We start from the raw sequence: 23,890 nt of genomic DNA, 5'->3' as shown, positions 1-23,890 counted from the left end.
AGTCTTGTGATATTTTATAATATTTGTATTTATATTAATATAATTAATAAATATTTATTTTTAGTTAGTTTTAAATATATATTCCATTAAATATTTAGAATATTTCGTTAAAGTTAACAAAACAAACCATCAAAACCAATAATTTCCTTTATCTACATACTTTTTATATAGAATATATATACCTGATAGAAGCAACGTGCAATGTACGTTTATTTAATTTTAAAATTGTAAACATGCTTATGCAAATATGAATGTATTTTTATTATATTTTTTAATTACCATATAAATTTTAAATAAATAAAAAATAACATAAAAATAAATAAAATATGTTTAATATAATGTATGACATAAATATATTGAAAAAATTAAGGCAAAATATTATCTATAATTCTAATAAAAATCCGTTCATTTAACAAAAAAAAGAATGAATTATAGTTCTATAATATATGTTGATATTTATATTAATAATTTTTATATATATGACATTTAAATACAACATTGACATAAATATATATTTACATGATTACATGACATATGTATATAAATTACAATAATATTTAAAAATAAATTAATAATAGAAATAAAATAAGAATAGAAAAAGTCATAATGTAGAGTAATATGCATGCATCAACTATTTTGATTAATTAATTAATTTTTATTTAAGTTTATGTTTATTATAGTTTTTGAATTTGACAGTAACAATAATATATTATATATTATATGTTTAATATAATATTAATATTATACATGGATTTTAAAATTAAGTTTGTTGCTAGTTGGTAATAGATTATATTATATTATATGTTTAATATGATATTATTCTAATACGTGAAGTTTAAATTTAAATTTAATTAAGTTTTATTTAAGTTATAAAGCGTATGACTTTATTATTTTTAAATAATTATCATTGTAAAATATCTCAAAAATATCATATTTTTATTTGTTTATTTATTTAATTATATTTAAGTTGAAGCCAATGTTTAAAAAGTATTCTATTTTAATTTATTTATTTATTAAATTTTATTTAAGTTTAATTCATGTTTACAATTTACTTTAAATATACAAAATATTCTATTAAAATTAAAAAAAAACTATTAAAATTAAAAATTTCTGTTATTTTTTAATTTTTTACATAGAAAAGAATTTTGCCATGAATGCTAAGTTCAGTGAATATTAAAGTAAATTATTACCCTTTTCTTACATTTCAATAATACTAAAAATAACAAGATAAGACAATAAGACAAAATTTCAAGAAACGACATTAATTTATAAAACGACATCACTATAAAAAACGACACCCAATGAGAAATCATCTTTTTGAGAAAACGACACTATTCGGAAAACGACGTAATTTATTAAAAACGACATCAACAGTCAAAAACGACAAATTCACAATAAAACAACATAATTTTAGAGAAAACGACATTCTTTGTAATATACAGTAAACGGTGCATGTTAAGAAAATTATAAAAAAAAGCAAGGGTCAAGATTAAGTCAAAGAGAACACGTGTAAGACAGAGATTGAGCAGCACTGAAAGCATATAAACTATTAAACAGTGTTTTGAATTTTAGACTGACTGGTCACTCTCTTTCCGCCATCAATAGAACTTAATGGACGACCCAACTTTCCACTCTCCCAACGACCGTATCAAGCTCAACGTCGGCGGCAAGCTCTTCGAGACCACCGTTTCTACGCTCCGCTCCGGCGAACCCGACTCTCTCTTATCTGTCCTTTCCAGCCGTCCAACTCCTGACCCCAATCCACTTTTCATCGACCGCGATCCGGAGATCTTCTCCGTCCTACTCTCCCTTCTCCGATCGAATCGTCTCCCTTCTACGGCTCGCCGCTTCTCCAAGCAGGAACTCGCCGATGAAGCTCTCTATTACGGAATCGAGTCGCAGCTCAAGTCTGCCATGTCTCCCCGTCCCTTTGACGGAATCGATGCTTCCATCGTTGCCACCGTGCGTCCCGCCTCCGAGGGCTTCGCATCAGCCTTCACCACCGGAGCCGGCGACGGATCGGTTTGGATTGCTCATGGCGGCCAAATTTCGAGCTACGATTGGAATCTGATCCATACGGCAACGATTCGAACACATTTGGAACACGTGACCTCGATTGCCCGAGTTTACTCGGAACTCGCCGCTTTAGGGTCCGAGACCGCCGCGGGACTCCATTTCTACAATTTTTCCGGGGGCCGAAATGTCGGTTCCGTCCACTGGAGGGACCCGTCCGATCCGCGTATCTTCAAAGCGCGCGTGAGTGCAATCACCAACTCGCCAAGCTCAGTTTTCGCTTCGTTCCATTGTCCACATAAAGAGAATTCAATCCTCGTGATCGATAAGTCAACGCTTCAAATACAGTCCGAGCTTGGCCGGCAGTCCGGTAGCTCCGCAAAAAATTTGGTTCCCGGAAAGCTGACGTGGCTTCCGGAAACTGGTGTGGTCTTTGCAAGCTCTGTAACTTGTGGAGCGTTTGGGTTTTCTGGATACATTAGATTGTGGGACCCGAGGTCGGGGGACGTGGTTTGGGAGACGAATGAGCCAGGCTCGGGGCGAAGCGGGAGGTTCGGTGACCCATTTGCCGATGTGGGGGTCGACGTGGAGGATTCAAAATTGTTCAAGGTTTGCTCCAAATCGGGAGATTTGGCTATGGCGGACTTGCGTAGCTTAAAAGAGGATCCATGGATATACTTGCAAGACAACAACCCAAGCTTGAGGACTACTAGCGCACGTGGTAACATTGTGCTACACTGTTATAATAAACAAGTATTTGTTGGAAGAGATGGTGGTTTGGAGGTTTGGTCCAAAGTTCCCAATAGTAAAAATGCAGCCCTGGAAAAAGAAAGTGGGGTTTGTGAAGGATTGTATAGAAGGAACTATGTGGATAAAGAGGAGGATTCTGAGAGAGGGGTCATTGAGAAAATTGAAGGTGGAGGTCAAAGATTGTTTGTTTGCAGACAAGATGCTGAAGGCATTGAAGTGTGGGAAAGCTCAGATTCTTCCACTGTTGTGTCACTTCTTTGAGCTTTTTTATTTGGTACGATTCCTGAAAATACCTTTTTTTTGCTTCAAGTTGTTGTAGCTGTTTACTTTGACACCTTTTGGTATCAAGTGTATTAATGGATACGCTCAAAACTAAATATAAGCAAAAGGAGCACACCTTTTTCTACACGTTTCCTTCATTTATGATTTTATCTTACTGCAGAATAATGAAGTCACTTTGATGCATATTTGAACTTTTGCTTAAATGGGCAAGACCGTAAATGGAGAAGAGATTGGAAATCAAATGTTAAAATCGAGACTAGAAATGCATTATTTTTATTAGAAAAATTTAGAGTTGCTGTCCTAGTTTTCTGTTATACATGATTTGTTTTCTTTATAATTTGTTACTTTTTAGGAAAATTGATGTTTTGTTTTCCTTTTTTCAGTTTGCATGGATTTCATATCTAATTTTCTTCCTTTTAATTGAATTTGGTATTCATTTTGTTGCAGGTTATAATTATTCTTTGGAAGTGGAAGACAGGCTTGAGCTTGGATCCTTGAAGTTTGAGGTATTGCTATTGTACATTTACTTTGTTGGTTATGCTATTTCTTCAATTCATGCAGTGTGTTTGGCGATCATGATAAAGTACATTGCATTAAAAGCCAATATAGTCAATATAATCAGACCTTTACAACTTTGACCTTCGTATACCATTTGCTGCATATTATGCTAGTCAGAAATGAATGCACTTATAAAAAATTTAATTTTTTGAAGTCCTTTCCCTGCCATGAAAAAAATAATGTACACTCTGAGAAGTAAAAGCAATATCTGCTATAGTGATCAATATTATTGTTCATCCCACTAGGCTGCATTTGTGCCTGGCTTTCACTCACTGGAGAAATGTTTTGTAGATGCTAAATGGAAGCAGTATTTGAACACAAGTTGACCATATTTACTAATAAAGTTGTATGCTGATCTTAGGTAGTAATTGTAACTAAATTTTTAGGAAAGAATTGAATGAACGGTGATTAAAATTCTGAATGGAACTGGTGTTGGCTCTCACTGCAGCATTTTCAGAATGTTTTTGAGTTAAGCTCTAGCTTGAATTTTGGTCAGCCAGTGGCCCAGCTTCCATTGCACAATCTGACCCAGATTTTCTTCAGCCTCCTTGTCTACATCATATAAAGCCTGTAGTGCCACAAAGAAATAGTAAACAAGCAAAAAGAACTCTCCAAGCTGATTCTCAAGAATGAATCTCCTTCGTGGGAACTCATTGTGAACATATTGATAGCTGTGGAAGCCAATGGCAACCAAGGAAGCCATAAAAGGCAATCAAGAAAGTAAAGGCACACCCCAGATCTTTGGCTTCCTTAACAGTTAATTTCCAGCCTTACCTAGACCGTCAACATATCTGATCCAACTGTCGTTGGTTACTGTTAAGGAGATTGGTGATCCTAGACTGTCAGCAGAACCAATTGATGATCATATGATGAGTACCACAAATGCTGTCAGTTTGTTCCTATCAGAATCTGATATCTCGCCATGGCGTAATCACCTCACTATCAGTGCAATTGCCATGAGGGAAAATTATATACTGAGGTGTCATGTGTGAGTTCATGCAATGTGGATGAAGTAAGAAGCTTGTCTGATGAGACTAGCCAACAGATCAGTAATAACAATGTACTTAGCCAATTCAATCCATCCCCATTGCTACAGTGAATGGAGCATAGCAGGAAAATGTGGCTGCTAGTAGGCAGTACGCAACTATAGTGATCTTCATGGGCGCCAATCCAATTGGAATATCCTACCCTGTGCGGTGTTCTTCACCTCCTCTCCATCATGGCAGCCTATCAAATTGGGACAATGTAGGAGAAGAAGAGCAGAAGAAGTGAAGCTTCAAGATGCCTGCAACCGTGAATGGTGTAAAGGATGTCATATTTGCAAGATTAGCCTTGGTTAGTCTTGCTACTATTGCTGCATGACGAGTTTGACTTGTAATGTAAATATCTTCAATTATTTTAAGTTTTATAAATATATATTGGCAAGCAAGTTGATAGCTAACTAACTATTTACACACGTACAAGTTAGAGCTATCCCAACACATTTAACTGTTTATACATTAATTTATTACAGATCTTTCACCATATATATTTTTTTCTATATATATTTATTAGTTTTTATTTAAGATATTTTAAAAGAACAAAAAAAATATTTTAAGAAAATATTAGTCAAACACTTCTTGTGTTGTTTTTCAACACAAAGAATAATAACAAACATGCCCTAAACTTGTGTTGTATGATATTCACAGAGGAATCACAACTTGAGAAATAAACTCCACAATCTTAAAATACATAAATAACAGCTTTAGAAAAAAAAAAGTATATACATAAAAACAGACTTAAACTAATTTCTAGCAACAACACCTCCATTACTTAAATCACCACCGTAGCCCCCAAATTCAGCACTCATTCCATTCTTCCAATTTGATCAACTGGGTCCCATCCTCTCTCCCATATTCTCATATTCCTTAGCACTATCATAAGATGCATGTAATCCAAACACGAAATAGTACACCAGAGTAGCCCCAGTCCAAATGGCAAACCTCACAAACGAGGATCTATCTATAGATCCAAGAAGGAAGATATTGATGGCTATTGCAGCAGAAGGTAACCAAGGCACCAATGGGACACCCCATAATTTTGGGGTACGGGCTTCAGGAACAAAAACCCAAAGTACCCAAGTACCCAGAAACCATAAGGGTACAAAAATCACATACCCAACCCAACCCTCGCTGTTGGCCCAGTAAACAGAGGTAGCTGTTGAAGAGCCTAGAATAACCACCAAGCAGAGGACAACGGTGCTTCGGTTGACTTTACTCGTCACCCCACTAACATAGTACCGCCTTATGATGAGGGCCACAGATACAAGTATGAAAATGAAGAGTGTTGAGATTGAGAGGAGTTCGGTGAGAATATTTAAGTTGGTGAATAAGGCTACTACGGCAGTGGCAACTAGCATGACTATAGTGGCATTGATAGGAGTCCCAGTCCTCTTGTTGACTCGAGCTAGCCATGGAGGAATCATATGGGTCCGAGCTATGTGTGTCACATAACGAGCCTGGCTCACTCCCCCGACCAACAATACACTCGTCATACCCTTCAAGGCCCCAGCGGCTACTAGGTACTTTGCCCAACCCATTCCAACATCCTCAAACACAACATAAAAGGATGCATCCTTGTCTATTTGGTTGTATGGCTGCATGAGGCAAATAGTTACGGCTAACAAACAGTACAACATAGTCGCGACCATCATTGACCCGATTAGCCCGATTGGGATGTCACGGCCGGGGTGGTGGGTCTCCTCAGCTATGGTTGCGATGGAATCGAACCCGAAGTAGGCGAAGAAGACCACCGCTGAGGCTTTGAAGATACCGCGGGCGCCAAAGGGCGCAAATGGCGTATAGTTTGCAGTGTTGGACTTGGTGAGGCCAGCGATGATGATGAATACAATGACCACAATGTGAATGATCGAAGCGACGTAGTTTAGTCGAGATGAGCCCTTGATGCTAAGCACCGCCATGACACATATGATAGCGACGACGAAAACGGCAATGGGGTCGAGGTGGCTGTAGTCCTCGGAGAGGCCGTGGACTTTGATGCGGAAGTCATTGGCATTGTGGTTGCATAGACTGGCAAAGTAGGAGGTCCATGATCGAGCGACTGCGGCTGCACCGATAATATTTTCGAGAATGATGTTGCTTGCTGCTATGAAGGCTACGAAGTCCCCGAGTTCCACTCTTAGATAGGCAAATGAACCACCTGTTAAAATTTAAATAGTAATATATATTTATATCATTAAGTTGGTGTGTGGTAGCTTTTGATACCAACTTAGCTGGTATTTAATATCAAAAAGTACCTTGTTGTAACAAAAATAATAACCGAAGGTACTATTATCAATTTAAATTAGCCTGGAAGAAATATATATGCAACATTGAGATTTGATTTGTAATTTGAACTGTACAATTTGATTGATAAATTAGAATAGCTAGATAACTATTAGTAGCTTTAATTTTTATAGTATAGTATATCTAGAGCTAGCTGATATAACATTTATTGGTATGGTTTAGACTTTACATATAAAACTAGGCAGGCAACTTAAATATTTTATAATAATATATCTTGAGTCTCCTAGATTATTAATACTGATTTTAATGTTTAATAATAAAGATACTTAGAAATATGAAATTTTTATACTTTGCATAGGTGTATATATATATATATATATAGATTAAGCCGAACTTTTTATTAAGGTGGGGCAAGGATATTATATTTCAAATTTTCACATAAAGGACAAATGTGTATTCTATTTTTTTTTTCTTTTTTCTTTTTTCTTTTTTGAGCTGGGGTAGCTGCCCTTGCTTGCCTTCAAGTGGGTTCACCCTTGCCTGCAAAATTTAGATAATGGTTTGGTTGACATGTTTGATGGATTAGCCTTTTTTCTTGATAGCTTCTTTTAGCTGCATTACTGTAAAAATAAAAGAAGGAAAAAATGTCTATTTCTCTTATTACTTGAGCCATAAATATATGAACATATATAGATGAATACAACCTTAACTTTCCGTAATAATCTCCCTTCATCAAGGAGAACCATCATCATTAAGGAAAGTATGACATTGTTAGGGGAGAGTAAACTTACACCACCTCTTATTCAGATATATTCACGGTGAAACTTACAATGTAGAGATCCAAAAAATTAAGGGCAAAAACAAGTGCAAACTAGAAAAAGAAATCCAATCTATGAAGAGAAGAAGAACACCACTTTGGAACTTTAACGTTGAGGGAGAAAATATCGTAAGACTCATACACGAGGAGTGTCGCTGTCCAAATTCTCTATTTCCTAGCCCACCATTGATGATTGAGGTTTTTCCTAAGAAGAAAGATAATTGAGATTAAATAAGCCTTTGAAATTCTCAAGACAAGTACTTTCTTGAAGGATTTGTTTGGAGAAAACTTACGCTCTTTGAGAGCGAGAGAGAGAGAGAGAGAGAGTTGAAAAATGTGAATAAGGCTTAACAACTTTAAATGAGATCTGTTTTATTGTAGACATTGTCATTAGGACTAACCAATAGGATAACACAATTTAAATACACATTTTTGGAGCCAAAACACATTAATTTCTCAGTGGCAGGTGACCTATTGCCACCTAGTAGGCGACATTTCGCTTGTAGCCATTAATTGTTTAACGACTATAGGTGACATGTTGCCATATCTCTGCCTAAGGTTTCCAAAATTGCCCTTAAACACCTCCAAATGATTCCAAATTTTCAGGGGATGCTTACATACCTCTGTTGACCCAGATTTTGGCCAACTGATACGGAGTCAGAATATGCTTGATGTGAATGAATGTGTTGAAAAGAATCGAATGACAAAAAGTAATAAGAACACGATATTTTATAGTGGTTCGGCCCTAGGATCTTGTAATGACCTACGTCCACTTAGATTATTATTGATACGAGAATCAAATGAGTGATCAAAGAACTAGGGTTCAATGAGTTTCACTAACATCTGAAGAGCAATACAATATTTCAAGTAGAATTACTCTATCATCCAATAATTCGAAAGCCAAAAGTCCCCTTCCTTGAGCTATCTTTCTCTATTTATAGGCTCAAGGGGGATTACACAAGATTGTTACAGATATTCTCTCATGAATAATCGGATACTCAGGAGATTGTGTGAGTTAAATTCGGGATTTACAAAGATCTTTATAGTAATATTACATTGTATGCGGAACCATCAACCAGACTGGTCGCAGGTAAGACTGGGCTGCTTATTGCTTCTAATACGTCTCCTGGTCGATACACTAGCAGAGCTCTTCTAGGTGTCAGCCACGTGTCCAGGGATTACTTGCTACGTCATCAATTCCAATTTTTTGGATAACATTTTCCCCCCAAGTTTATTTATTATGAGCAATAAATAAACTTTTGAGTGAACGACCCTTCGGTAACCCCGCCATACTTGTCAGAACTCTTCGTGTGTTTTTGGAAAAAGCAACCTACTCCTGTCTAATCATGAATTTTCGGTTCCCCAGTAATAATTCGACGGCTATTCTGCTTCCCCATACTTCGAAAAAGGGAAACTGATGATTACACCTTTTTTATGCCTCAGACAAACTTATATAACATCTCCAAACTTCCCTTTTTCTTTTTATGCACGCCATTGCCTTCTCAAGAAACCCTAAAAACCAGAGCTTCAATCTTCTCCCGGAGACTGTTCTTCTGCATTTTCAAGACTCAGTCCGAGAGTTTCTTGATTTCCGAAGACTCTTTTCCAATCTCCACGAACATTTTCTTGGTAAGTTTTTGAATCCTTATGCTTCAAATTTCCATAATGCATGCTTCTGTATGTTACCTGTTTGAGTTCATCTGCTTCTGGTTTGAGATGCTTGTGAGTAGAATGTCTTGTAGGCGAAAAAGGTTACGAGTTAGTTTAATAGTCGGGATCATGCTTTTAGGACGTAAAGTCGAAGTAAAAATTCGATCTTTAGGCTAGTTGGAAAATAGGTTTTTCCCGCCCTAAGGGGAGTTGAAAAAAATTTTTTGAAATTTTTTTTACTTTCACTCTTTGATCCATTTCTCAAACTGTTCGTGTAGAAAGATTTAGCTTTTCGTTAGAATGCTGTTGTATAAAAGCTTGACTTTTATACTCGACCAACGCTATTCTAAAGAGCCTTCAAAAATTCTCTATCCTCACCTCCCCATTCTTCTGTTTGCAGACCTTGATGCCAGATTTGTGGGGAGGTGAACGACCCATCGACGACGACCTCCTCGCCGAGCTGCTCGAAGGCGAAGAACAACCGACTGACCGAATCCACAAGATTCCTTTTTCTCGATCCTCGTCCAGACCTCATCCTTCTCCTCCTCAAATGGCTCGTTCCAAATCTGTGGGCAAGAAAAGACCTGAATCCGACGATAGTCCAAACCATCCTGCCCAGCCTGATTCACAGGCTAGGGTTCCTTCGACCAGTGGCCGAAACAATCCTGCTCCTGACCCTAACATCCAAACTAGAGCCCGCCCTTGCCATTAGAATCTGCCTGATGTCGAGTGGTATATCTCCCCGACCAGCCTTGTGACTCCCAGGATGCTTGCCAACTATCTCAGGAAGTATCCCCTCACAGGGGTCAACCTCAAAATTCCTTCTGCAGACCAAAGGGCTAACCTCCCCGGAGGTGTATACGGTGCTTGGTCTCGGTATCACATAGAGGCGGGGGCTAGCCTCCCTCTACATCCTTTTTATCAGGGGGTGGCCAATTATTTTGATGTCGCCCCCTTCCAGATTACTCCAAATGGATATAGAATGCTGGCCGCACTCTATATTCTGTACAAACTTAAAAATTGGCCAGAGCCTACCCCCCATGAGGTCAATTATCTCTTTGACCTTAAGTCCAACCCGCAACAGTATGGGACGGGCTTCTTCCATCTTTGTCACCAGGAGATAAACCGAACGTTCCTGAGTGCCACCACGCACATATCCAACGTGGGGCAGTATAGCAAGGAGTACTTCCTTACGCCGGACCTGACCAGCAACAACCTGGCCTTCGCTCGAGGAGGTAAGTGCTATTTTACTGGTCGATACTTTTCAATCATCGAAATTTCCTTCATCTTTCTTAAAGTATACTTTGTTTTTCAGGCCCATGGTTACGTCCGACCCCAATACCAGACGTGGTGTTGAGGTCCAATGCATTGGCCAGGATGACAGACGCAGAAAAAAGCGTAAAGTCCCTGGTTACTGATAAAAACTTGAGGCTGTTTGGCCTCCTGGCTCCTCGCCATGAAACAAGAGGATCCGTGGTAGCCGATGCCACTGCCGAGGGGGTTCCTGAGCAGAAACCTCCTGCGTCTCCTCCACGAAGGAGGCCGATGGGGGTTACAATCAGGGAGCCCACGAGCAATCCTTCCACAGAAAGGCCTTCTGCTCCCCAAGGCAAGGGGAAGCAAAAGGCCAAAGAGCCGGTTGTGGACTTGGGGGAATCCTCTGATGAGAACGGTAAAGTTTTTTTGCTTTTAAATAGCTTGCCAATTCCCTGTCACTTGTTTGACGGGGAGGGCAACTTTACATATACTCCAAATCTAGGGCCAGACTTCTTCATGCCAGATAATGAGTGTATGACTAATAGAGTCAATAGTATAGCGACCAGTAGTTGTAGCTCGGGTATTAACTTTGTGACCTTCTTTTCTGTTTGATAAAGAGTCTTCATCTGCCTTTATCTTTACCCTTTGCATGTTTTTACTTGTGTGCAGATATGGACACTCCCAACGTCTTCGACTTATACCAGGCTAAGGAGGAAGAGGAGGTTCCTCAGCTCAGGCGAAAGTCATCGAGGAGACACAACGGCGAAACAAGCCAGGGACCTGCCAAAAAGAGTCGAACAGAAGCTTCCAAGGACGTGCCAACTAGGCAAACTTCTGCTCATCCTCCAGCTCCTGCTGAGAAGGAGACTCCTCCTGCCCCGACTCCTCCTGCTCCGACAAACCCTCCGGCTGCGCCCAGCAGGGAACAAAACAAGCGGGAAGAAACTCTTGGGGCCAAACTCTCGAGCCGCGCCTTACGAGCAGCCAAAGACCGCCTTGCGCACATTGTGAAGAACGACCGCATCAAAGATGAAATGGTTGAGGCAGAGAGTATGGGGGTCGACCAAATTCTGAACAGGACCCTAAATGAAATAGCCAGCGTAAGTGTCTCTTATCTCTTTGGCCTTAGACTTTTTTATTCTTTGCAACATGTTCTAACTTTATCTTCTGTCCTCATGCTTTGTTGTCTGCAACTGCTGCTCGTACCCGCACCCAAGCCACCATCGAACAGGCTCGGGCAAAGGCTATCGAGAGGTACCAGGTGAAAGCAGCCGAAGAACTTTCGGCTGCAGAGGCCAGACACGCAAAGGAGTTGGAGGCGATCGTTTAGCAGAGGGATGCCGTGGTGACGAAGCTATCGGAGGCTGAAGCTTCGAAGGCAGCTATAAGGAAACAGAGGGAGGAGTACCAGGAGTCCAGCCGAGTCCAATTTCGAGAATGCAAGAGACTGGGCGAGGAGCTCAAGTCCAAGAACGAGGCCATCGCCACTCTTGAGAGCCAAGTGGAGCAGCTGAAACTTGACAACTCCAAGTATATGGAAAGGTATAAGAAGACGACGCTGCGGTGTTTTTACAACTTTTGGAAACACAATCAGGGCGCCGACTTCAGCTATCTTTCAGAAGATGTTAGGACTGCTGAGCTGGCTCGCTGCACTGCTCAACTGGCTGAAGAGGAGGCCAGAGCAAGGATCCCTGCTTCCCCAAGCATTTCTGGTGCAGAGGAAGAAGGAGTCGTTGAGGACGTGACCAATCAGAATGCTAATAAAGACCCTCCTGCTCCCAATGCCTCTTGAGCTTTATTATTTTTTCTTTCTTTTGATTACATGACCCACGGGTCGTGATGTAAAGACAATACCTTTTTTGAATTTGTTGCATGGGCAGCAAACTTTTCCTTTTATTTGAACAGTTACATCCAAGCAGTGATGCTTGCGGTGTAAAAGATTGCATCATGATGCTATAATATTTTCATTTATTATAACATTTGTCCGTATGACCGAACTTAGCATAGTACTTTGGCTTGATTTAACAAAATATAAATTTTGAAAAATACTCTAAGTACCTTAGCATGCTTTCACTCATTTTGTTCATGTGTTTACATACCTCATGGTACGCTTTGCTATCGATGTGCCTTATATGCCCCCCAAGTGATCGAGGAGCTTTAGGTCCTTGGTCACTTGCCTTGACCATGACCTGTTCGAACATTTCTGCTCGGGTGAAAAAGTAATACTTGTAATACAACAAAACAACACACGTAATGAACAAATACTTGTAAATATAAATTTACAAAGGTTGGCAAGAATGACTGGCTGCGCACAGTCCCTTATAATCTCGTATTAAATATGGACTAAACATGTCTTTACGAGTGATTCTAAAATAGAATCTTACATATACGAGCGATTAGCCATACAACGTGGCTAACCCTCTTTGCAAAACTTGTAAAGAGTAAAATTTTATACAAGCCAGTCCTTTAAAAAGGACTGTTCATTGATAATACTTGCGCAGGTGTTCTCCATTCCAATAACGTGGAACAAGAACTCCGTTTAGGCGTGCAAGTTTGTAGGTGCCCGGATGAAGGACTTCTTCGATCTGGTAAGGTCCTTCCCAATTAGGTCCGAGTACTCCAGCAGTGGGGTCGCGGGTATTTAAGAAAACTCGTCGTAACACCAAGTCACCGACGTTGAATTTTCTTTCTTTAACTTTGGAGTTAAAGTACCGGGCGACTTTTTGCTGGTACGCAGCAACTCGGAACTGGGCCTTCTCCCATACCTCGTCAATTGAGTCTAGGGACTCCATCATTAGTTGGCCGTTCTGGTCCTGGTCGTACATTATACGTCGATGTGAGGGGGGATCTAACTCGACAGGTAACATGGCCTCATATCCGTAAGCTAGGGAAAATAAGGTATGTCCGGTCGCTGTTCGGTGAGATGTTCTATACGACCACAAGACTTCAGGCAGCTGCTCCGGCCATGCTCCTTTAGCATCTTCAAGCCTCTTCTTCAGGGTATCTTTAAGAGTTTTATTCACGGCTTCGACTTGTCCGTTTGCTTGGGGATGCGCAACTGAAGAAAAGCTTTTAATAACTCCATGCCTTTCGCAGAAGTCGGTGAATAAGTCGCTGTCAAATTGGGTTCCGTTGTCTGAAACGATCTTCCTGGGCAAGCCATAGCGGCAAACAATGTTCTTGATGACAAAGTCAAGAACTTTCTTGGTCGTTATGGTGGCGAGGGGTTCAGCTTCGGCCCATTTAGTGAAGTAATCAACTGCTACGACTGCGTACTTTACTCCGCCTTTTCCTGTTGGTAGAGATCCAATTAAATCTATGCCCCAAACAGCAAAAGGCCACGGACTCTGCATTTGTTTCAATTCGGTTGAAGCTGCTCGTGGAATTTTGGAGAACCTTTGACACTTATCTCATCTTCGTACAAACTCCATCGAATCCTCGTTCATAGTTGGCCAGAAGTAGCCTTGCCTCAGAATCTTCTTTGCCAAACTCTGCCCCCCAGCGTGATCCCCGCAGAAGCCTTCATGCACCTCTTTCAGGAGTTCCTTAGCTTTTTCTGGTGTAACGCATCTGAGTAATGGCATTGAATATCCTCTTCGGTACATAATACCATCGACCAGTATGTATCTAGCGGCTCGCCTTTGTAGAGTTCTGGCTTTGTTTCTATCGGCTGGTAGCACACCGTTCGTCAGATACTCCAAGTAAAGTGCCATCCACGTATCCTCCATTCGAATCTCCATATTGGTCTCAACAGCTTGTATGCTTGGTTCACTCAGTCTTTCTACTGGCACAATGTTCAAGGTGTCAGCATCTTTTGCGCTCGCGAGTTTTGCTAAGGCGTCTGCGTTTGAATTTTGATCCCGCGGAATTTGCTGAAGGGTGTATTCCGTGAACTGGGCTAGCAGGTCTTTTGTTTTATTCAAGTAGGCCACCATGTTTAAGCCTCGCGCTTGATATTCTCCTAGAACTTGATTCACCACCAGCTGTGAATCACTGTAAATATCAAGCGTCTTTATGCTCATGTCTTTCGCCATTCTCAATCCAGCGAGGAGTGCTTCGTATTCGGCTTCATTATTTGATGCGGTGAAGTCAAACCTAATGGCGCAGTGAAATCGATGCCCTTCCAAGGTTATTAATATCACTCCCGCTCCTGCGTGGGATTCGTTGGATGACCCATCCGTGAATAACTTCCACGAAGGAGCTTTCTCTTGAGGCTCAGGCGCACTAGGCTGTTTGCACTGCTCGCTGTCTGGGAGTTCGGTGAACTCTGCAATAAGATCGGCCAAGACTTGTCCCTTGACTGCTGCTCGCGGTGAATAGGTTATATCGAACTGCCCTAGTTCGACTGCCCATTTTAATAATCGTCCAGCCGCTTCTGGGTTTTGGAGGACTTGCCGAAGGGGCTGGTCAGTTAAAACTGTGATAGGATGGGCTTGAAAGTAGGGGCGTAACTTTCTAGAGGCCAGGATTAAGCAATATGCTAACCTTTCAATTGGTGGATATCTCAGTTCTGCTCCGATCAGCCTTTTGCTTACATAGTAGACCGCTTTCTGTACGCCTTCTTCTTCTCGTACTAGCACCGCGCTCGCAGCAACTTCTGTAATTGCCAGGTAAATAAACAAAGTTTCTCCTTCTATTGGTTTTGATAAGATGGGAGGCTGTGCCATATGAGCTTTCAAGGCATGGAATGCTTGCTCGCAGTCTCCTGTCCATTCAAACTTCTTATTTCCCCTAAGTAGATTGAAACAAGGGATGCACTTGTCTGTTGACTTCGAAATAAATCTACTTAGGGCTGCGATCCTCCCGGTTAAACTTTGTACATCTTTGATCCTTTCTGGCGACTTCATGTTGACCAGGGCATTTATCTTGTCGGGGTTGGCCTCGATTCCTCTTGAATTTACAATGAACCCCAAGAATTTCCCCGATCCGACTCTGAAGGAACATTTGAGGGGATTTAACTTCATCTGGTAATTATTCAATACATCGAAGCACTCTTGTAAATCCTTCACATGTCCTTCTTCTTTCTTAGACTTTACCAGCATGTTGTCTAAGTATACCTCCATGTTTACTCCGATAAGCTCCTTAAACATTTGGTTGACTAGCCGTTGGTAAGTCGCACCTGCGTTTTTCAGTCCGAAGGGCATTACTTTGTAACAGTATAAGCCCGTATCGGTCCGAAAGCTAGTGTGATCCTCGTCGGGGGGATGCATGCTAATCTGGTTGTATCCCGAATATGCATCCATGAACGAGAGGATCTCGTGCCCTGCAGTTGCATCGACCAGCTGGTCGATTCTTGGGAGTGGGAAGCAGTCTTTTGGGCAGGCTTTATTGAGGTCTGTAAAATCCACGCAGGTTCGCCATTTGCTGTTAGGCTTGGGAACCAGCACTGGATTGGAGACCCACGATGGATAAAATGCCACCCTGATGAACCCATTCTCCTTTAATCTTTCAACTTCTTCTTTTAAGGCTCGCGATCTATCCTTATCGAGCAGCCTTCTCTTTTGTTGCACGGGTGGAAAAGTCTTATCTATATTCAGGACATGGCTGATAACTGCAGGATCTATCCCAGCCATGTCTTTGTGTGACCAGGCAAAAACCTCCTGGTTCTTCCGCAAAAATTCCACCAGTGCGTGCTTCGTGGTGGGCTCTAGGTTCTTCCTGACCTTTACGACTCTGGTCAGGTCTTTTTCGTCGAGTTGGACCTCTTCCAGGTCCTCGACGGGTCCAACGTTTTCTTCAAAATCCCCAAAGCGAGGATCTAAGTCTCTATCCTCACTTTGGGCAACACCCTATTTGGTGACTTCGTCACCGGATTGGGTTTGTGTATCAACCGCCATCTGCAACCTATCTGAGGTAGTGCTCTTTGGCGTTCCTTTTGTCGCCTTCATTACTGAGGTGTTATAGCACTCTCTGGCTTCCCTCTGGTTTCCCAACACGCGTCCTACTCCTGCGTCCGTTGGGAACTTCATGGCTAAGTGCCACATAGAGATGACGACCCGTAGATCAACTAGTATAGGCCTTCCAATGACGGCATTGTACACCGAAGGACAATCGACCACTACGAAAGTGGCGAGTAATGTCCTTGTAGCAGGCATTGTACTTGTCGTCACTGGTAGTCTGATCAATCCGGAGAGGGCGAGTCCTTCTCCAGAGAAGCTGTATATCGTTTGGTTGCAGGGCTCCAGGTCCTTAACGGATAGCTTCATGCGTTCCAGCGAAGACTTATACAGGATATTCACCGAACTTCCTGTATCGACTAGCACTCTTTTCACCATCATGTTGGCCATTTGGATGTCCACGACCAGCGGATCGGAATGTGGGAACCGGACGTGTTGGGCATCGCCATCAGAGAAGGTTATTTCACCTTTGTCTGACCGAGCCTTTTTTGGTGCATGGTCCTCAACAGTCATAATCTCGATGTCCTGGTCGTGGCGCAAGATCCGAGCATATCGTTCCTTGGCCTTTCCGCTATTTATCGTGAGGTGCGGGCCTCCACAGATGGTTAAGAGTGTGCCAGTCACGGGGACAGGCTGTAAGGGTGGCGAGCGTTGGCGCGTGGGGGCCTGCTCGTTGCTACCCGGAGCTTCTCGTTGTGAATTTCCCGAGGCCCGTACGTATCTCCTCAAGTGTCCTTGTCTAATAAGGAACTCGATTTCGTCTTTCAGCTGGTTGCATTCATTGGTGTCATGTCCGTAGTTGTTATGGTAACGACAGAACTTGGTAGTGTCCCTCTTCGAAATATCCTTTCGAATGGGGCCAGGTTTTTTATAAGGCACACTAGAGCTTGTGGCCTGATAAACCTCTCCCTGAGACTCAACGAGGGCAGTGTAGTTAGTGAACTGAGGTTCATAACGGTTACCCTTCACTCGTTTATTGTCGGAGGTGGAAGGCTCGTTATACGGCCGTTTTCCACCATTCTTGCCATTGTCGTTGCCGTTCCCGTTGCCTTTGCCGTTGCTGTTAGGTTTAGACCCATTGGCGGATTTGGCGGGCTCGGCTGCTTTCTTATCCTTTCCAGAAGGCTTTCCATCGTCGGCAATGGCATCTTCGAGCTTGATGTAACGATCAGCCCGGTCCAAGAATTCCTGGGTTATTTTCACTCCTTCCTTTCGGAGGCTTTTCCAGAGGGGGGATCAACGCCTAACTCCTGCGGTTATGGCCATCATTTTGCCTTCGTCCCCAACTATTTTTGCTCCAGCTGCTGCTCGCATAAAGCGCTGGATGTAGTCCTTCACTGATTCTCCATCCTGCTGGCGAATTTCCACCAGCTGGTTTGCTTCGGTCGGATGCACACGACCTGCATAGAACTGTCTGTAGAACTCCCTTACGAACATCTCCCAAGAAACTATGCTTGCGGGAGGGAACTTAAAAAACCACTCCTGCGCGGCTTCAGAAAGTGTTGCAGGGAAGATCCTGCACCGAGCGTCTTCAGACACTTTCTGAATGTCCATTTGTATTTCAAACTTATTGACATGAGACACTGGGTCTCCGTACCCGTCAAAGTTTGGAAGTGTAGGCATTTTGAACTTGCTTGGAGTTTCTGCATTAACAATCCTTTGCACGAAAGGAGTGCCTTTCCTCCTATCGTGGTCGATATAAGATGTCCTTCCCCCGACCAGCTGTTGCACTGCCTGGTTGAGGGCATCTATCTGGGCCTGTACAGCGGCAGGAATCACTGTAGCCCCTGTTGTTGGGGGGACGTTCTCGCCATGTCGCTCGCGGCAATCGTTGAGCACGTCTCACAAATCCTCGTCTCTTCTCCACTGCTCGCTACCCCCGAGCCGGTTGAAGACATTATTTTGCCTGGGCTGCCCCCCAACATCCCGTCTATTGGGTTGGTCATCTTGAGGTACCTGGCTCCCGCCTCTACCTCTTTCTTCATTCCTTCGGCCAGCGTTTCCCTTGCCTGAGTCGGCCTCATTATATCCATGGCCATCTCTGAACCTCGATTGGCTATGGTGGGATTGACTGTTCCCTCGATTTCCATCCTTGGCTGAAGCGTCCCGAGCGTTAGAGGGCGGCCTGCGCTGGTCGTTGTGTCCCCGTGCATTATCATGCCGTGGGGGACCCCGGACCGCAGAGCCTGACTCTGAGTTCCTCCTGTTGCCAGGAGGATACTGACCCCTGTTCGGTAGGTTTGGCCCATCGCCCCTGCGGCGTCTAGGACTGCGAGGCTGATGCTCGGTCCTATTCTACCTATGCTGAGGGGGATTGCCACGACCAGCTTGGGAAGGAGGCTATGCCTCAGGGTCCAGCGGGACATCGTCATGAGGTACCTGAGGCTGCTCGGGTCTTTGCGGACTCGAGGGCTGGATTGGCGGGCTAGGATTAGGACCCCTCTGGGGTGGCCCTTCGACAGGTTGGTTAGGCTGCGAGACAGGCGCGGCCTGATTCCTAGCCAGTTGCAAGGCTGCCTCGAGGGCTGCCATGGCTTCACTCTGGCGGCGGTCCATCTCCGCCTGCCTTTCGCTTAACTCCGTGCGCTGCCGTTCAATCTCCTGCTGCTGCTGTGCCATAACCTCGGCAGCTGTCTCTTGACTGGCTCTCAGATTAGCCAGCTCTTCTTGCAGCGCTCCCAGAGTACTCTTCAGCGTCGCATCATCCATTTCTTCCTCCTCAAAATCTAAATGTGGCTCATCCTCAGCCACGCTTGCAGGAGGAGGAGGAGGTGGCGGGTTTGACAGTGCAGCGGCAGCCGCCTGTACAGTTTTCCTTGCAGTTTTCACCATTGAATTTCTCAACAATGATAAATCAAGCTCTCAATGAAAGCACCAGAATGTTGACCCAAATTTTGGCCAACTGACACGGATTCAGAATATGCTTGATGTGAATGAATGTGTTGAAAAGAATCGAATGACAAAAAGTAAAAAGAACACGATATTTTATAGTGGTTCGGCCCCAGGATCTGGTAATGACCTACGTCCACTTAGATTATTATTGATATGAGAATCAAAGGAGTGATCAAAGAACTAGGGTTCAATGAGTTTCACTAACCTCTGAAGAGCAATACAATATTTCAAGTAGAATTACTCTATCATCCAATAATTTGAAAGCCAAAAGTCCCCTTCCTTGAGCTATCTTTCTCTATTTATAGGCTCAAGGGGGATTACACAAGATTGTTACAGATATTCTCTCCTGAATAATCGGATACTCAGGAGATTGTGTGAGTTAAATTCGGGATTTACAAAGATCTTTATAGTAATATTACATTGTATGCGGAACCATCAACCAGACTGGTCGCAGGTAAGACTGGGCTGCTTACTGCTTCTAATACGTCTCCTGGTCGATACACTAGCAGAGCTCTTCCAGGTGTCAGCCACGTGTCCAGGGATTACTTGCTACGTCATCAATTCCAATTTTTTGGATAACAACCTCATTGTATCACTTTAGACAAAAAAATGTTAATTATAAATTCCTACAACAAAAACTTATATTTTCATTTCAACTTAAGTGAAACCATTAAGTGTTTTATACCACCTTATGTAAGATTACTAAATCATTATATTTAACCAATCTCAATAGGCAAGTTGATGCATAAATATTAATCATGCCCAACTTGCTTACAAAGAAATCAAAGTTTTGCCTAAGTACCCCTTTGGTGAAGATATCTGTAACTTATTGAGTAGATGGAACAAATGGTACACAAATAACTCAACTTCTAAGCTTCTCTTTTATGAAGTGTCTACCAACTTCCACGTGCTTTGTTAGATCTTGTTGGAAAGGGAGGCCTAGATCCATTAGAGCTGAGCAATGGACGGGCGTGATTAGTTCCATCCTCGACAGTATGAGGGTGGTGGGTCACGAAAGGGTGATAAGTGCTACGTATGTGTTACGGGAAAATGTCCGAACTTGGTGGGAAGTGGTATCCCAGACATGAGATACAACTGTAATGAATTGGGAGAAATTCAGGCAGTTGTTTAAAGAAAGATATTATTGTGACGCAGTTAAGATTTCTAAGACAAATGAATTTCTGAACCTGGTTCAGGGAAATACAACAGTAACAGAATATGCTAACAAATTTGATGGGTTGGCCAAGTTTGCTTTTGATATAGTACCCACGGATAAGGCTTGGAATGAGCGATTTATCCAGAGATTGAATCCGAGATAACTCAGGGCGTTAGAATCGCCCCAGTACATGAGATCTCTACCTACGCTTAGGTGGTAGGGAGGGTCCTTGTTGTTGAGGGCACAAGAAATGTGATTTGGAGGGAGAGTACCGGACAGCGCGGAGCTCAGGCAGTGATACCTCCGTTTATTGGATTAGGCAATGGCAGAGGCCCTAGTGATAGCAGAAAGGAAAAATTATCAATATATTCGATACCTCTAGATGAGAAAGGGGTTTCGAAGTGCTTAGATAGGCCATTAGGGCGAGGATGAGGGTTGGAAACTCTACCCGAAATGCACTTGGTTTAGGAGGCTCCATTTGGGAGAATGTCGAGCAAAGACATGTTTCTTATGTGGGGCTCGGGGGACGATTTCAGCACCCGGTGTGGGGGAATTGGAGGTCCCGAGAGCACGGGGTTGGTCCCAGGGTTCTATTATGGAATCAAATATTAATGAGAATGTTATTTTTGGGTTATGACTAGGTTATCGCTAGGGCTCGGGAGAGGATCGTTCTCAGGGGTCATGCTTGCTTGCTTATTTGCTTGTGCTTGGACCAAAGGTACAAAAACTGCACCCGATGCGTGAGATGCATGATTGGGGCTTGGCCCAACTATTAATGTAATATGATTGGGGCTTGGCCCAACTGTTGATGTAATATGATTGGGGCTTGGCCCATTTGTTAAATGTAAATGTGATTAGGGCTCGGGCTCAACTAATGAGAATGATTATAATTATGCCTGTGTATATCTGTTTTAGTTTAATGTAATGCATTGTATCTGTGTGTATGATGAATGTATTGTGTGGATGTTTGTTCTGACTAGGAAGCTCGGTTTATAAGCCAAGAAACTGTCTGTTGCATCTGATTAAAGCTCGACCTGCTAGTCGAGGGTATATTTGGTTAAAAAGGGGCTCGACTTATAAGTCGAGGGTTTCCAAGGCTCGACTTATAAGTCGAGGATCTGTAAGGCTTGTCTTATAAGCCGTGGTCTGCATTATGCATGTTGAGCGCAGGCCGTTATGGCTAGGCCACCCTGGGAGTGCATTATGCACTTGACTGGCTCGGAATGAACGAGAGTGCAAAATGCACTTGTGTGACCCTATGGTCACTTACTTGTAGATTGTGTATGATTGGTTCTAGTTATTACTGTTGAGCATGGTGTTATGTTATGTGGACTACCTGAATTTGTTAATATGCTTTCTTGCTGAGTCTTTTGGCTCACGTGTGCTTTGTGATGCAGGTAAGGGTAAGGAGAAGCTTGGCCAGCCATGAGTTGGAGAGCCTTAGAGGTAAGGCGTACATATGCAGTTCGCTCAACCGCCACGACCGAGATATTGCAGGGGAACTAGGGTTGGACCCTGTTTTGCCGCTTAGGCCGACTTATTTTGTAATCCCTGAGTTGTAACAAACTTTAAACTTGTATTTTAGGATTGTTTACCGAGATTTTCGGAAACTACACTAATAGATATTAACTATGAACAAAGATATAGAATATTGGAGATTAACACAGGATTTTTACGTGGTTGGGGCGTTAACGAGCCTTAGTCCACGAGTCAGTCGTATTAGAGCTTGGAAAGTCCTTTACAATGAAGTTTTTCTCTATATTTTGACAGAGTCACTGTTTGTCAGTTGAACAGAGATCCTTTTTTCCAGTGTTCCACTGCCAGTATTTATAGGCTCATGGGAACACTGGGTTTGGGCTGGGTATGACCCGGGCCCATCAGAGGTATGGATACTCTTGACCTCTCTGGTGGAAACCCAATACACGAGATAAAATATACATAAATTCAAGACCCATTAAGGCCAAATGAGGTGGCCCAAGAACTATATTTCGCCCGACAAAACGGTGCTTTTGGACTGGACATTTCGAGTTACGAGGCAGATTCAGGGGACAAGACCAGTTAGAGTACTTGGCAGTGCAAGTCTGAAACAGCGGCGTGCAATCCCGAGGTGGCCTTTTCTGCAGGTGAAAAGTAAGGACAACCTCCACGCGGAGTAGGGCGGCTTCAGGGTCCTGGACTCTTTTCCCACTAATCGGGGACGTCACAATCTGGGTTCGTTTATCCTTGTCCCTCTTCATTTACCACAGGCCCGGACCGCACTAGGCTCCGGGACAAGCTATGTATACTCCAACGGGAGGGAATCCGAGCTCTGTTCGTCTCCCGGACTATCGTCCCGGATACCATACCGGACCCCCATCTGGGCCCAGCCTTGCAATGGGCCGCGCTTCCTTGGATACTCCTGTATCAAGAGGCCCTGGCTCGGGCCCACGTCTGAATGCCCGGACCAGGGGCCTGGACGTCGTCCCGGGCCCACGCAGAAAAAGGGGATAACATTTACCCCCCAAGCCTTCGCCTAGGCCCGCCAGGAGGAGGCTTGCCTTGCTCCCGGACGCTCCCACGGGCTGCCTTCCCAGTTCCTACTTAGAGTCGTGGGTCTGTGACGCTGGCCGTATGCTGAGCCCGGACCGTTTACCAGTGTCCGGGCACGTTTACCTTAGTCTCGCTTCGTGGCAAGGGTACACGTGTCACCAGGTGATTGCTGCACGGATCTTGAAGGGACGCCTAGCCATCTCAAGGGTCGCTAGGCCTAGGCTAGTGTGTCAGCACAGGTCACGAAGCGTCCCATCCGCACGGGGGTCCATCATTAACACCTTTGGGCTGAGGTGGACCGTAGGATGGGGTGACCTTTGGCATCCGCCCCTCCTGGGCCGTTAGATTTGGGATGGCGAGGATTGTCTTGAGAGGGCTCATAAATACCCCTGCACGATTCTGGACTGTCCGATGGGGAGACACCTGTCCGTTGGATCAGGGGCTAGGATTTGGGGCCTTTATAAATACTTCGCAGACGCTCACTTGACACCTTTACACTCTCGAGCCATCTTAAGAATTGATCAGTTTCGCCTGAGCTTTGCCCGAGCATCGCATGTCCGATATTGCCGACGACATCCACTATCGTCTGCTAGCTCTACGCCTTCGCCTATTTCCAATGCCCCCAGCATCAGTCCATCCACCTGAGAGCATGCCCGGGGAGTTCCCTATCGATGAGCTGTTGAACCGGCTTCACCACTTCAAAAATGAAGTTCTGCCGTCCTTATCGTCAGACAACCACCATCCTCTCAGGCCAACAACTCACCGTAAGTCCTTCTGACCTTCTTGATGAATATATGGGCTTGGG

The 23,890-nt window shown here is 43.3% G+C and overlaps 1 protein-coding gene and 1 pseudogene across 6 annotated transcripts; one reads left to right on the top strand and one right to left on the bottom strand.

The window, feature by feature from the left end:
* Nucleotides 1–1,564: 1,564 nt before the first annotated feature.
* Nucleotides 1,565–22,225, top strand: LOC133801186 (protein ENDOPLASMIC RETICULUM-ARRESTED PEN3). Of its 6 annotated transcripts, none has more exons than XM_062239354.1 (3): nt 1,565–3,037; nt 3,493–3,551; nt 21,954–22,225. In XM_062239354.1, exon 1 carries the CDS (start codon nt 1,612–1,614, stop codon nt 3,022–3,024), a length of 1,413 nt encoding a protein of 470 aa, XP_062095338.1. In that variant the 5' UTR covers nt 1,565–1,611; the 3' UTR covers nt 3,025–3,037; nt 3,493–3,551; nt 21,954–22,225. The 6 variants fall into 6 exon arrangements, with proteins under 6 accessions (XP_062095338.1, XP_062095337.1, XP_062095333.1 ...); XM_062239353.1 differs by lacking the exon at nt 21,954–22,225 and adding an exon at nt 4,147–5,129; XM_062239349.1 differs by lacking the exon at nt 21,954–22,225 and adding an exon at nt 4,052–5,129.
* Nucleotides 5,214–23,890, bottom strand: part of LOC133801185 (cationic amino acid transporter 1-like) — a 76,187-nt pseudogene continuing 57,510 nt past the window's right edge.

This window comes from Humulus lupulus, chromosome 9, assembly GCF_963169125.1.
Source record: "Humulus lupulus chromosome 9, drHumLupu1.1, whole genome shotgun sequence".
Taxonomy (NCBI): Eukaryota; Viridiplantae; Streptophyta; class Magnoliopsida; order Rosales; family Cannabaceae; genus Humulus; species Humulus lupulus.
The sequence above is the reverse complement of the archived record's forward strand: the minus strand, read 5'-3'. Positions and strand labels throughout refer to the sequence as shown.